This window comes from Oratosquilla oratoria, chromosome 12, assembly GCF_046742065.1.
Source record: "Oratosquilla oratoria isolate Oo_2021 chromosome 12, ASM4674206v1, whole genome shotgun sequence".
Lineage (NCBI taxonomy): Eukaryota > Metazoa > Arthropoda > Malacostraca > Stomatopoda > Squillidae > Oratosquilla > Oratosquilla oratoria.
The window spans coordinates 59,480,177-59,495,065 of record NC_134788.1 but is presented as its reverse complement, the minus strand read 5'-3'; the positions used below and the strand labels follow the sequence as shown (position 1 = coordinate 59,495,065).

Below are 14,889 nucleotides of genomic sequence, written 5' to 3'. Positions count from 1 at the left end.
TAGGCCTAGGCAGTAGTGGGATTCAACCGGTTCGTACCGGTTCGTTAGAACCGTCTCACGGAATTTTACTAGTTCGGCGAACCGGCTAACTGGCAAACTGGCTAGTCGCTGTCAGTCATTGTCACTGGTCTCCTGTATCCGATAAGTACCTGAAAGGTACGTTTCGTTAGTGATTTAGTGCATATTTTATTTACATAAGTGGTGACCAGGTTTGTTACCATGATTAAAAGTAAAGCAATAACTTATTGAAACGTACGAATTCATTTCCTGAAAATTTTACGATTTCTAGCAAATAACTGAATTACAAATTTTGCCAGATGAAGACGTAATAATTCAAGGAAATTACACTGGCAGCTAGGTTCAAAATATGGGCTTTTCTATTTTAATTAATACTCTATATCTAATGGCTTTTTTGCTAATTTGGCGAACGACTACCATCTACCCCATTAGCCCCCCCAACTGAAATGAGCAAATTGAAAATTTAAAACACTCATTGAAATAATTCTATTAAGTGGAATCATTAATTGCCAGGGCTAAAGATTTATCAGCCATCAGTGCTAGCCCAACCATTAACCCCCTCCCCTTCTGAAATGAGGATAATATATGTGTATTATTATATTACTATTAGCCCCCCAAAAATTTTGCTCAGCCCCCCAAAAAATTTGCTCAGGCCCCCCTTAGCCTCCCCAATTAAAAATTCCTGGCGCCGCCGCTGCATAGATATATCTTCATATTATCAAATTTATCATTACCTCTATATCATTATATGATGTTTAACAATTTCTTACATATTTTATTTGGGAAATAGCTATGATTGATCATTTTATTTGTTAGAATCCAGGATCAACATGTGGACATAAATAATGCAAATTTGACATATATGTATGTATATATATATATGTATGTATATATATATATATATATATATATATATATATATATATATATATATATATATATATATCTATATATATATATATATATATATATATATATATATATATATATATATATATATATATAGAACCGGATGACAAAATATTTGAATCCCACCACTGGGCCTAGGGACCGATGGAGCCAGTTCGATGATCGGTCGAACTCGTTCACTCAACACTTTTAAGAGTTGATAATCCTGAATTAACCCTGTTTAGGTGTGTGTGCCACACCCTTCACCTTGCTGCCAGTAAGGCTTCTGAATGCCTTCCTATAATTATTGATTTTGTAGTTAGAGAAACTCATAATTGGTTTTCTACTAGTCCTAAGAGGACTAATGAGTATCAGGCTATATACAGTATTAGAAAACAGTGTACCTAAGAAGGTGCCAGGATTGGCAGGAACACGCTGGTTGGCAAGGTTGGAAGCAGTTAGTATAATTATCGATCAGTGGGAGGCTCTTAAGCGTCATTTTGACCTGAGTGCTTCCAAAGAACGTTGTTACACAGCGAAAACCCTGTCTGATGCATACAGATGACCAGAATAAATTGTATTTGTTGTTTGTCAGAAAAACTCTGAAAGAAATAGTGTTAATAAGATTTTCCAGTCACAAACTGCAGATGTCACAAAAGTAACACAGGATCACATTGCAATGTATAGTAATCTAATGAACATTGTAGTAAATGGAAAGCACTTGTCAAAATGTCCTGATGAAAAACTACACAAACTTAAATTAATGTCACAAAAGTACACAGGATCTCATTGCAATGTATCGTAATCTAATGATCTTTGTAGTAAATGGAAAGCACTTGTCAAAATGTCCTGATGAAAAACTACACAAACTTAAATTTCTGGATCATGTTGTGCCATGTGAGGCAATGAACTTTGGATATAAGTTCACCACATATGCATCTGCTTGTTCTTTAACTGTAGCTCAAGTCACTATATCAAAGAGCGGTGTAAAGAGTTTGTGGTTGAACTCATAAAACAAGTTCAGATGCACTTACCTGATAATGTTGAGATATTTATGATGTTGAAAATTTTCCATCCTTCCATTGCCACATCGCAGAAGACCCTGTTGCTCTGATTGGTGCTAGGTATCGGTCTACCTTTGAGGATCTAGATGGTCTTGAAAATGAATGGAGTTCAATGTGTCTTCAGCAGTGGCCTAAAAGTTGCTTGGGTAATGTAGTAAGTTTTAGGACTGAGGTAAATGAAAGGGAAAATTCTGCAGGACAAAAAATGTTCCCAAACATTTCAGACCTCGTACTGGCATTATTGTCCCTTCCATTTTCAAATGCCTCAGAAGAAAGAATTTTCTCTCAAATGAATGTTCTTCACTCGAAACTGAGAAATCGTCTAAAGGTTAGGTCGGTAGAGGCATTGTTGCAGATAAGGTATGGGTTGGTTCATTATTATCAGTCATGTGTAAACTTTCAGCCCACTGATGACATGATAAGAAATTTCGGTGCTAAAGGTTCTAGAGAGGAGGAGGAGGAGGAGGAGAATGCCATTAACCCATTAAACTCCGATGACAAGATGTCTTGTCATTTGGTCAAATAAAACAAAAAATCATAATAAAACAACAAAATGTTTGATGATCAAACAGCACCAGAAAAAATATGACGTCATCAGTCCTCCTCCTCGAAGAGGAGGAGGACTGACGACGTCATATTTTTCTGGTGCTGTTTGATCATCAAACATTTTGTTGTTTTATTATGATTTTTTGTTTTATTTGACCAAATGACAAGACATCTTGTCATCGGAGTTTAATGGGTTAATCTTGATTTAATGCAGTAAGAAACTGAGACTGTAGGTAACTATAAATCTAATTATTGTCATTATGATGTTTGTATTGCAAAGTTTTGGTTGGCCTACTGTAGCTGTAGGCTGTCTACAGAACAGTAATAATGGAAAGACCTAGTTTTTAAGTTTATATAGTTGTTAAATATTAAGTAACTGCTTTTTTGTAAGGAAATTTTTTTAACTTTCGTCATCAGTAATAAATTTATATGAAATAATGCTGTATTAATTTTGTGGGAATTTTTGTGGGATTTTAATTTCAGTTTGTGGAAATGTGTGGGGAAAAAAATCTTTAATCTGTGGGAATTCGCCTCTACAAAAGTGGCAACACTGCCCAAGAAAGTGTCTGGGTTAGCTAGCACACGTTGGTTGTCCCGTTTGGAGGCAATCAGTGTTATCCTTGCTTGATCAATGGGACTCACTAAAACTGCATTTTGAAATGTGCGAAACAAGTGAGCGTTGCTACACAGCAAAACAACTAATCCAAGCATACAATGATCATCATAATAAGTTGTACCTTTTATATGTTCGGAAAGTACTTAAGGAGGTGGTGAGAGTCAATACACTTTTCCAAGGGCAAAATGTTGAGGTAGCTAAACTTACTGAAGACCTGATCGATATGTATCGTAATATGCATATGGTGGTAGAATCAGCTCACTTATCAAAATGTGCCAAAGATCTCCCTTCTTTAAAATTTCAGAATTATATTTTGCCTTAGATATACATAGATAGACTTTATTTGGCAATGTACATGAAGTGCAAATAATAACAAGAACACATAGTTCGAAATAATAAATGCAAATTGCCGAGGATAACACAAAAAGCATGAACGCTTATTTCCATTGTGGTCCTCATCAGATTGTTATTCTACACTAAGTCACACGGCCAACATACGTAGGGGGTTAAGGGGACCAGAGACACTCATGAGTAATACCAGTCAATACACATATGACACATAAACATTGTTTTAAATTTGCTAATAATACTAAAATGTTTGTACACGTAGGAACATTGAGTCCAAAAATTTGAGCACCATCCAAAAGGAACATTGCGTTAAGCGAAGGAACAGCGAAATAAAGTTAAACTTAAACAAGACAGTATGAGTGAGTACTTGAATACTATCAATTTTGGTTATGAATTCAACACATTTGCAGACTCTTGTACCTTAACCAATAAACAGATGACTAACGTCAAAGAGAAATGTAAAGAGTTTGTACTTGAGTTGATTAATCAAGTGCAGCTGCGCCTGTCAGATAATGTTGACACCCTACTTTTACAGAAATTGCATCCTCTTGTAGCCACGTCTCAAATCAAAGGTTCTATTGCAACTATTGCTTCCAGGTACAGATCTATAGTCAGAGATATAGATGAACTAGAAAATGAATGGGGTGTACTTAACCTTGAGCAATGGCCAAAATCATGTTTGGAAAGCAGTGTTGCATTTTGGGCAGAGGTATATGAAAAACTAGATTCTGCCGGTAACCGGAAGTTCCCTAATATTTCTGGCTTCGCCTTGGCATTGTTGTCTTTGCCTTTCTCAAATGCAAATGTGGAAAGGGTATTTTCGGTTATGAACATCGTGCACTCAAAAGTAAGGAACAAATTTAGTGTACGATCTGTTGAGGCTATTTTGCAAATTAGGTATGGCTTGTCTCTTCAGGGTTCATCTTGTGTTGACTTTCTTCAGTCCACTGAAGACATGTTAAAAAGAACTTTTTTGTTCAGCCATGTCACAATTGTGAAAAGTAAATTAAGAAACAAAATTAGCTATGACCTTTTGAACAGCATTCTGATGATAAAATCTCATTTGATAACAAATAGCTCATGTTGCAGAAATTTCACAGTGACAGACGACATGCTACAAAACTTCAATGAAAGTATGTATAATAAGCCACAAGATCAAACACAAGAAGAACAGGTAGAAGGAATACTTGACCATCTTGATATGGATGATGATAATTTTATGCTCTAAAGGTGACTGAGTATGTAAAGCAGCCAAAAAGGCTATTTCTATCATACATTTTAGTTCAGTGTCTTATGAAATGTTTTGATCAATTTTGCTACATAATGGAAGGAATCAAACTATTTATTTTATATAATATATTTTTGTTAAAATACCAAATAGCATGAGTCAATTTTTGTTCCAGTGTGTTATGCAACAATTTTTTTTTTTTTTATAAATTTTGCTGAATAATGGAAGGAATCAAGCTTTATTTTCTATAATATACCTAGATACAACACATGAGTCAATTTTAGTAAGTGTCTTATGAAATGTCTTGATAAATTTTGCTGGATAATAGAAGGAATCAAACTTTTATTTTCTATTATATATTTTAGTTAAAATACCAAATAGTATGGGTCAGTTTTTGTTCCATTGTCTTTTGAGATAAGATGTCTTTGATAAATTTTGCTGGATAATGGAAGGAATCAAATTTTATTTATACAGATTTTTTTATGTTAGTATATATATATGATTAACCTAGTTTTGATGTGGATGAAGATGGTAAGAGGTTTCATATTGATGGAGAAATTGCCTAATTCCTGGAATAAAAAAAAAAACGTGTTTAGTTTTTTAACTGTTTCTTTATTTCCTCCTGCCTATGACTTTGAATGACTTAATCATTTTAAAAAAATGTGTCTGGACACATGTCTAGACTTTATCCCTTATTTCTAATTGCTGGTATGTAGTTACTTATTTCCAACTTATTGGTTTTACATTGATAAAAATTCTTGGTTTTCATAAAGATGAAGTAGAAGAATATTCTTCCATTTTCAAGTAACTACTCTCTCTCTCTCTCTCTCTCTCTCTCTCTCTCTCCCTCTCTCTCTCTCTCTCTCTTTATATATATATGTATATATATATATATATATATTATTTTATTGCCAAAATGCTTGCCAAATTGGGCATTAGTGTTGCCAAAAAATTCCAAAATTCACACAAATTAATGCCACAAAATGTTGGAACCACCTGGCAACCCTGCTATCTGGTACTACATCCTGTCCCTATTCTCTCCGCGCGTCCATCTCTTTGTTGTGTTGGCACTTGGCAGGATGTCTGACTCTCCCTTTTTTTTTTTTTTTTTTGTTTTTTTTTTTTTTTTTTTTTTTTTTTTTTTTTTTTTTTTTTTTAAGGCTATCGACCTTTAAGGAGGTCATTAAGCCTGGTGTGAATTTGTACAGTCTCGACTTGGTGATGTACCCTCCCTTAATTTGCGCGTCCTTTTTATTTTTTTTACTTCTGACCTTGGACTAGCTCCCTTAATTTGCGCGTCCTTTTTATTTTTTACTTCTGACATTGGACTAGCTCCCTTAATTTGCGCGTCCTTTTTATTTTTGACCTCTGACCTTGGCCTAGTAACTTGTCTTGCTTCTTTCATGATTGCTCATGGAAGTACATCTACAACTATCGTATAAAACTACAACTAAAAGACAAACTACGCACAGTACACTGTACATTGAGAATGAAATGGTATGGATACGTATGAGATAACAGTGAAGTAAGAAGCTGGAAGAAATTAAATATATCCAGAACTTGGACAAATAATTGTTCATTGACTGAGGAAAACGAGGTTCCTGAGGCCAAAATAACGGTAGCTTTCACTTCTCAGAACAGGAAAAACCAAAATGTATTAGAGGTGAAAGGTGGGTTTCATTAAAGATGGGGGTAAATCTCAATAAGAGGTGTTATAATTTACCGTAATAGTTATGCTCATTCATTTAGAAGGCGATTTGGGAGAATTTTACAGCTCACAGTTTTGCGATTGTTTATTATACTTTAACATTATTCACTGCTTTGTTTTGATGCAATTTTAATAATTATTGTCGTATTTGTATGTTCCTAGAAAACATGAGAAACTAATTATTGATAACTCGAGTTTTAAAATATCAGGAAACGGGTCATGAGAGTTAAATTGTTGGGGACCATTGATTTAATAATTCACAAATGTAAATGTAAATTAATCATGAGTATCCAGAACAAGAAAAAAGTAGTTATGTGTACATCAGAGGTGCCGTTGTGCGTCACACAAACATACACCAGATTCCAGTCTTTTGTAAATAGTGCCAAGCGAAAACGTCTTATCGTGCTGTGTAAGAAAATGCCAATAGTTGTTGTATGATGTAATTTAATCTAAATTGATTTTATACACTTGATTATATACACAAAATGGCGTAGTAAGACAGCTAAACGTAGCGATTACGAGCTATACCTACTACATAACTGTAGGATTCTAAACAAATAATATTTTTCAGTACATGCCCAAGTTCGTACACGATCTTGTTAGATCCCCGAAGAGAAAACGCTACAGGTGCAGCGTTGCCGTTTCGTGGAAATATCGCTCATGGTGAGGGAATCTAGCGAGTGTTGGAATACGCTAATCAGGTATGGTGTCCATACAAGAAAAAGGACATTGAGGCTGTGGAAGCAGTTCAAAGAAGAGCAACAAAGTTGGTCCCTAGCCTGAAGGATTTGCCTTACCCTGAACGATTCAATAAATCGGTAGACACTGGTTCTGTTCCAACTGCTTGGAGGCAGGCAAACGTTGTTCCTGTTTTTAAGAAGGGAGATAGATCGTCTATATGCAACTACAGGCCAATCAGTTTGACATCGGTTATAGGAAAAATGCTTGAATCAATAATAGTAAATAGACTCAGAGAACACATTGAAGGGCATAATTTAATTCGTGATTCACAGCATGGTTTCTCCAAGGGTAAGTCATGTGTGACTAATCTTCTATCCTTTTACACTAAGGTATATAAGGCGTCAGACAACAATGAAAATTACGATGTTATTTACCTTGACTTTAGCAAAGCGTTCGACAAAGTGCCACACCAGAGACTACTAAATAAAATCAAAGCCCATGGCATAGGAGGAAAAATGTTAGAATGGATTAGAGCTTGGATTAGTAACAGAAAACAGCGGGTCACCATAAATGGAATAAAATCTAGGTGGGGCAATGTTACTAGCGGGGTCCCCCAGGGCTCGGTTTTGGGTCCCTTGTTGTTCATTATGTATATAAACGACTTAGACGAAGGGTTAAAAAGTGATGTTAGTAAGTTTGCGGACGACACTAAAATAGGACGCCTAATTAGGTCAGGAGACGACGCCCAGATTCTGCAGGATGACCTTAATAAGCTGTTAACATGGTCGGTGAAATGGCAAATGAACTTCAATATCTCTAAGTGTAGCGTGTTAAACGTAGGGCTACACAACCCCGAAAATAGATACAACTTAGATACACGCTCTTAGAAAAATCTGAGTGCGAGAGGGACTTGGGAGTTCTGGTGAGTCCGGACCTTAAAACCAGGAAGCAGTGTATTAGCGCCAGAAATAAAGCTAACAGGGCATTAGGCTTCATTGCTAGGACGGTAACGAATAGAAGTGCAGAGGTAATTATTAAACTCTATCTAGCGATAGTAGACCCATCCTTGACTATGCGGTACAGTTTTGGTCTCCGTCCTACAGAATGGACGTAAATTCACTAGAATCAGTACAGAGAAGAATGACCAAAATGATACAAGGACTCGGAAATCTGCCTTACGAAGAGAGGCTTAGGCACCTAAACTTACACTCTCTGGAAAGACGCAGAGTGCGGGGTGATCTAATAGAAGTGTCCAAGTGGATCAAAGGCTATAACAAGGGTGATGCAAACAAGGTCATCATAATAAAACAACAGGGCAGGACTCGCAGTAATGGGTATAAACTGGACAAATTTAGATTTAAGAAGGAAATAGGCAAGAATTGGTTTACTAATAGGGTGGTCGATGAATGGAATAAACTTAGTAACCATGTAGTAAGCGCTGAAACTATCAGTTGTTTTAAAAAACGATTAGACAACTTTATAGATGGGGATGACAGGTGGTGATGGATACGGAGCTGCCTAGTGTAGGCCTTATGGTCTTTTGCAGTCTCCTTTATTTCTTATGTTCTTATGTTCTTATGTACACTATCATACCGTAGATCAAGAGGGGACATGATAGAAACCTTTAAAATTGTGAACAATTTATATGATAGTGAAGTGAGCAGGGGATTATTTATTGAACTTGCCGGTTCAGTGACTCGAGGACACACCAAGAGGATCTACAAGCAGCGCCCAAGAATGGACATCAGAAAATTCACTTTCTGCAGTCGTGTTGTGAACAACTGGAATAGTCTTCCTGATCATGTTGTGAATGCAAATTCAGTTGTGAGTTTTGAAAAGAGATTGGATAGTGTATGGAAACATCAAGATCAAATATTCGATTACACAGCTCAAATAAATAACAAACACCTAGACCACAGTGACCACTAGACCCCACATGACCTAAGTTTTAGTCATTTAGAGCCGGAGTCACAGGCTCAATAGCCTCTTCCGGGACCCTTCTATGTTTATGCCTATGTTGGCAACTGGCGTGGATAACGTGGACGGGTTACTACACAGTGTGGAAAAATATTTCCACATTTTCTATCTGCTCTGGGGCCTCTAGCTTATTGTGTGCAAAGTTTTGTTTAGTTAATGTTATACGTAAAATGGATTGCTGATAACCAAATTTTCCATTAAATATCTATATCTATACACTAACAGTCGTAAAATTGCAATGATACAAGAGAAGGGTGCTTAGCAGAGGAAGATAACATGGTCAAGGTGTAGGTTTGTGAGGTCCAGTTATTCAGCTGAAACGGAGAGAGTAACATATTGCTTCTTCTACAGGTGTCGCAACTTAAGGTATGTGAAAATGAGGTAAATAATGATGGACCAAGTGAAGAGCTTTTCCATACAGAGGATAACCTAAATACAGAAAATCAGCAGAATGAATCAGAAAATACTAGTAATGACGACCAAAATGAGATAAACAATGATGGACCAACTGAAGAGCTTTTCCATACAGAGGATTCCCTAAATACAGAAAATCAAGAGAATGACCCAGAAAATACTAGTAGCGACGACCAAAGTGTGCTACGTTTTTATGAGCCAAATGACGAGTTTCCGATCCATACAGTAGAAGATCTTAGCGAAGACTATGTCAGTAGTACTGGGGAAAACCCTGACAGAGATTTCCTCAGTGATAGTGATACTGATCAAGAAAATACCGTAGAGAATCCATATACTACCTCCTCAGACTCGGATCCCTCTTCACAATCACAAGTGCCAGAATTTGAATACGACGGTGACTATGACAGTGATAGGTCAGACTACTCTTTAAGACCCTTTAAAAGGAAGAAATACTAGGTGAGTTTTGTTCAGTAAAATAATTATGCTACGTTATTATCATTTACCTTATAAGGGAAAGAATTAGCGGTATTCTAATATTCATCGGTTTATAATGGTATATGCCTCAACAGTATTATTTATATGTGTTTTCTTTCTCATCTAATGTTTAGAGAACTCTGTTGGTGGCAACACTCCTATTCCACATTGTTGTGTGTGTCCGTTATGCCGATAGAAATTCCGTCAATCACAAACATGGAATAGCTTAGTCACTGTTCAGTTTTCGATCAAAGAAAACGTGTGGAAAAAATAGGGTGAGGTATTCTGGCAACGCTGTACAGCAGTACAGCTGACAGTCTAGGCACTGCCATTAGAGGCGGTAAAACTTGGAGCTAGTCGTGGTCAGAAGAAACGACGAACTTGAATAAAATGGCACAAAATGTAAGACCCAAACTTGGCTGGAAGGACCTTCCAGAAATAGGTAAGTTAATAGATAATAAGTACATTACAATTTATTCTTTTTTATTTTTGGTATGGGTACTAATGGCAGTTGTTTTTATCAATGATTGACACCTTCTGGCTTGTTTGGAGATTTTTTTCCTAATGGTAGATAAATGTTGGGGTAGTTTTTTGGTCAATTTATAGTTTTACCCAATCATAGAATTTGATATGTGGCTTATGTGAGAAATGTGATATGAACGATGGTGTACATAATTTCCGTCGCAAATGCATACTTTTCAAGTAATTAAATATTGAAGTTATGCACTTATGACTACATCTCCCAAACGATGTGGGGGGACATGTAGGATTTTTTTTTTTGGGGGGGGGGGGGAGATTAATAAATGGAGTAATGCGGGTTGGCATCAACTAGTTACTAGAAAAAGTAATTATAAAAGGAATATTTAATATTAGCCTTGGAAATTACCGCGAATGAGTTATGACTCGAAAAGTTTTGTATGAATATACAAGTGGATGTATTTGTATCTACAAGAATCAAACATATCACTCATATCGGTCAGGGTTTCATAAACTGTCATAAAATTGGAAAAGTTCGAAATTGGGAAATTTCACTTCTGCAAACTTTTACAAATTTACCAGTGTTATTCTGGTGTTATTCCAGCAAGCAAATTTACCACTTGCGTTTTTGCATGTCAAAGATCTATTTTTCTATGGAAAAGTTAGGTTAGGAGCTATTAGACATTAAATTTTGTTAAATATATGAGTTTGTGATTCTGGAATTTGTAGTTTCATCTTGCCCACTTTTTTTTTTTTTTTTTAACAGGTTTTTCTCCCTATTCTTTACGTAATTCAAGCAACTGTAAATTTGACATGGAAATGAAGCATAAGATAATTTAAATCCTAATTTAAACAAAGGAGAAAAATGTTTCCTAAAGTATTTTTGTGAAAAAGAAAAAAAAAATACTAATCAAATCAGACCTAACCTAAAAAAAACTAGCCTACATGACCTTATAAACCTAACAAACCTAACCTAATGTAACCTACTCATTTCCTAACTCTGTTAGATGAGGATAAGAAGAATTAATATTCCTACATAACCTAACTGTTACACGTATCAATCCCGTTCACCAACCCCAAGTCTCCTGCCCCCCCACGACACCACGAAATAAATATCCATAATCGCCCGGTGGCAGAAGCCTTCTTTTATTACACTACTATCTTTTCATTTTCATACAGACATTCTTCCCCCCCCTCCCACAAAAACCGATCCCGCGCAAGCGAGCGGGTGATCTTACATAGCTAGTCCGCAAACCTACCTACCTAACCTAGGGTTGCCAACTCTGTTAAGCTACAATAAAGGACATAAAAACTTTATTGATATTTATTTAAGTGGCTATAGATCATAATAGATGCCAACATTAAATGCAGTTCAAAATTACATTTCTCTTACTTAAATGAAAATACAAACACAAGAATGAGATGACATTTATTTTACCTTGATCAAAGAATTTTAATCTTTAAAACTATATTTGCCCTGGCTTTTTGCTGCCCTCAGAAAAATTGTATCATCTTTGATGTTTTTAGCGAATTCCAAGCAACTACCTTTTATGTTAAAATATATGAGTTCATTATAAATGAACTCATATATTCAACAAAGCATTGGTTCCTTTCATCTCGCCATTTAGATGACATTAAACTGAAAATTCTCTCACAATAAGATGATGATCAAGGAATTGATAGTGCAAAAGAAACTATTTTGAAAATATTGATACATTTGAAGTCCATAGATTTCAAAATAAGATACCACTATCTGTTTTTGAGTTTATGAAGAGTTCAGAGCTTTTGATAGTGTCAAAATTTCTTTGAATTAATACTACTTCATCAAAAAGTTCATCCATCTTTAAACTTTCTTTCTATCTTCAAATGTCCTACTACTTCTAGAATTTCTAAAATTTTGGGAATGAATGGCCTAACAAATTTAGGTTTGAAAATTTGCCAAATGTTGAATTTTCATCGAAATCTATTCTGTTTTTCCAAATATCTGATAATAACATGAAATACTGGCACTACTATTACAAGTTTTCTCACATAGATTTCACTGTTCTTCTAGTATTTATAACAAATTATGGCTCAATTTTGTGAAGGGCCTTATTACTACCTTGTATAATACGCCTTATTTGTTTTGGTTCTTCATGAGTTCAGTTGATAGACAGAGGTATTACCTTTCCAAACGTCCAACGGCACCTCCTTTCTTCCTCTATTGTTTTTTCTGTGTGTACTTATATTTATTATTATTTTTTTTTTTCTTGGTGGTGATTCTCAGATTTAATAACATCGTGTACGATATTCTGGTTTTCCCAAAATGAATGCATTTTTTTCATGGAAAATCGAATTATACATAAAATGAGGCTAATTCTACACCCTGGTCTGTGGTCTGCCGCTCTGTGCTTCTGGTATTGTGCAGACTGTAGAGTTGACAGAGTCTGCACTCTTACAAGAAGTAAACGCTTTTGCAATCACGTCTTGAGAGCAGGAAATTGAACTACCATTCAAAACTATTTCAAAATAAAGGACAAATAGTGTCATTTCAAATCTCAATAAAGGACAAGGACAAATAGAGCATCAAAGAAAAAGGGATTATTTAAATATGAAAGAAAACATCTAATGTACAGGACTACAGGTAAACTGAATTAGATTATATAGAAAATATATTATATGTGGCAATTTGTGACTTAGGCCAAATTCTACACGTAGGAGTATAAAAATGGGGGTTCATGGGTGAACTTTTTTAAAGATGGGTCAAAAGTGAGTTTATTTCAGCTACTTATGCATAAAAGCTCATCTAGATATGATGCGGGAGATTGTTTTTGAGAAAAAAAATAAGAAAGTTGTATCCTTAGTACACATGCTTAAATAAGAGGCTTCTGAAATCCATTCAGTATTTCTGAATGTTGTGGTTTAAGCCTACCTACTCAAAAGTGGAGTAAAATAATGTGAAACTTGAGTGGAATTTGTATTCTCAGGTTCTGATGTATATTGCGCCAGGATTGGTGACCATAAAGGCTGTTGAAGGAATAATACATGTTAACACATTCGAAAAGTTCAGAATCCTTTACTGTTCAAACTAAGCTAAGAAAAACAAAGAGATATTAAAAGTACGATTAGATATTGTAGCATTTAAACAGATGAATATAAGCGCGTGCACACACATACACATACACACACACACACACACATACAAATTACACGGCTCGGTGGCGGATTGGTAAAGCACTGGCCTCACAAGCCAGAGAACCGGGGTTCGATTCCCCGGTCGGGCAGAGATAAGTTGGGTTTGTCTCCTTTCACGTGTAGCCCCTGTTCACCTAGCAGCGAGTAGGTACGGGACGTTAGTCAAGGAGTTGTGACCTTGCTGTCCCGGTGTGTGGTGTGTGAGTGGTCACAGACCTACCCAGAGATCGGCTAATAAGGAGCTCTGAGCTCACTGCCGTAGGGTGGTGTCTGGCTGTCTCGTCAGAGACTGCAGCAGATCCGAGGTGAATACACACACACACACACACACACACACACACACACACACACACACACACACACACACACACACACACACACACATTATCATAAGCACACAATTAGTTTTCATTAATACAGCATATCTGAATGTTTCTTTGTCTATCAAGTTATCTTTTCGTGTGTCAAAGTCAAAATACACATTCCTAAGTTAAACTAGATTAATGTACTTCTCGAAGTTAACCTAACCCAGTATCTCCTGAAAGACTTTCTGTTTGAAGGAGTCATCATCTGAAACTAACTAGGTCACCTGATTAACTAAGCAGTCACTGCTAACTTTATGCGGGATACAAATATGCACAGGTAGTTAGGTCATGTTATCTGGGAAAGTAATGACAAACTAGTTACTTAAACAGGTTACTTAACCCCTTTGATATGATCTCGTTGATAAGATTCTTCCCCAATTACTAACACAAAATTATTTGATTCAGCTGAGACCAGGACCTCTTGATGCCCTCAGCGGGTTGTTTTCAAACTCCGGGTGATTTTAATTGGGTTCAGATAGGCCCCCGTATAAGAGGTACAAGAAAGGGAGTGATAATGCAAGGATGACCGAGTAAAATATGGAATCCTATGGCGCGGAATTTATCTAATAATGTTAGGAAGAAGACATCAGGCGAACTCTTACAACTACTTGGGTAGATTGAGTATCACTATTACATGTACCCAGTGTTAGTAGACTTGAACATATAACAGAAGTGATCAAGGAACACATGAGATTGAAAGGGCTGCTTTTGATTTGTGTATATATTTTTTATAACACTATGTACGTTTTAATTACTACATACACCAAATACCTGTTTGTTTATTATCTTTTACCTGTTTGTTTATTATCTTTTTACCTGTTTGTTTATTATCTAACTATACCTATGCATTTATTTATGTATTTTATTTGTTATTTACATTATTATAGTTTTTATTTATTAATTTATTATTA

General features: G+C 35.8%; 1 protein-coding gene across 5 annotated transcripts in view; it reads left to right on the top strand.

Moving 5' to 3' along the window:
* Positions 1 to 10,108: 10,108 nt before the first annotated feature.
* LOC143031853 (uncharacterized) overlaps positions 10,109 to 14,889 on the top strand; it is a 46,870-nt gene continuing 42,089 nt past the window's right edge. For 2 of the 5 annotated variants that reach the window (XM_076196201.1, XM_076196200.1), the window contains exon 1: positions 10,116 to 10,404. In XM_076196201.1, the coding sequence (XP_076052316.1) occupies positions 10,353 to 10,404 (52 nt within the window). In that variant the 5' untranslated portion in view covers positions 10,116 to 10,352. Of the gene's footprint in view, positions 10,405 to 14,889 lie in introns of all 5 variants that reach the window. The other 3 variants (XM_076196199.1, XM_076196204.1, XM_076196202.1) reach the window with 3 other exon arrangements.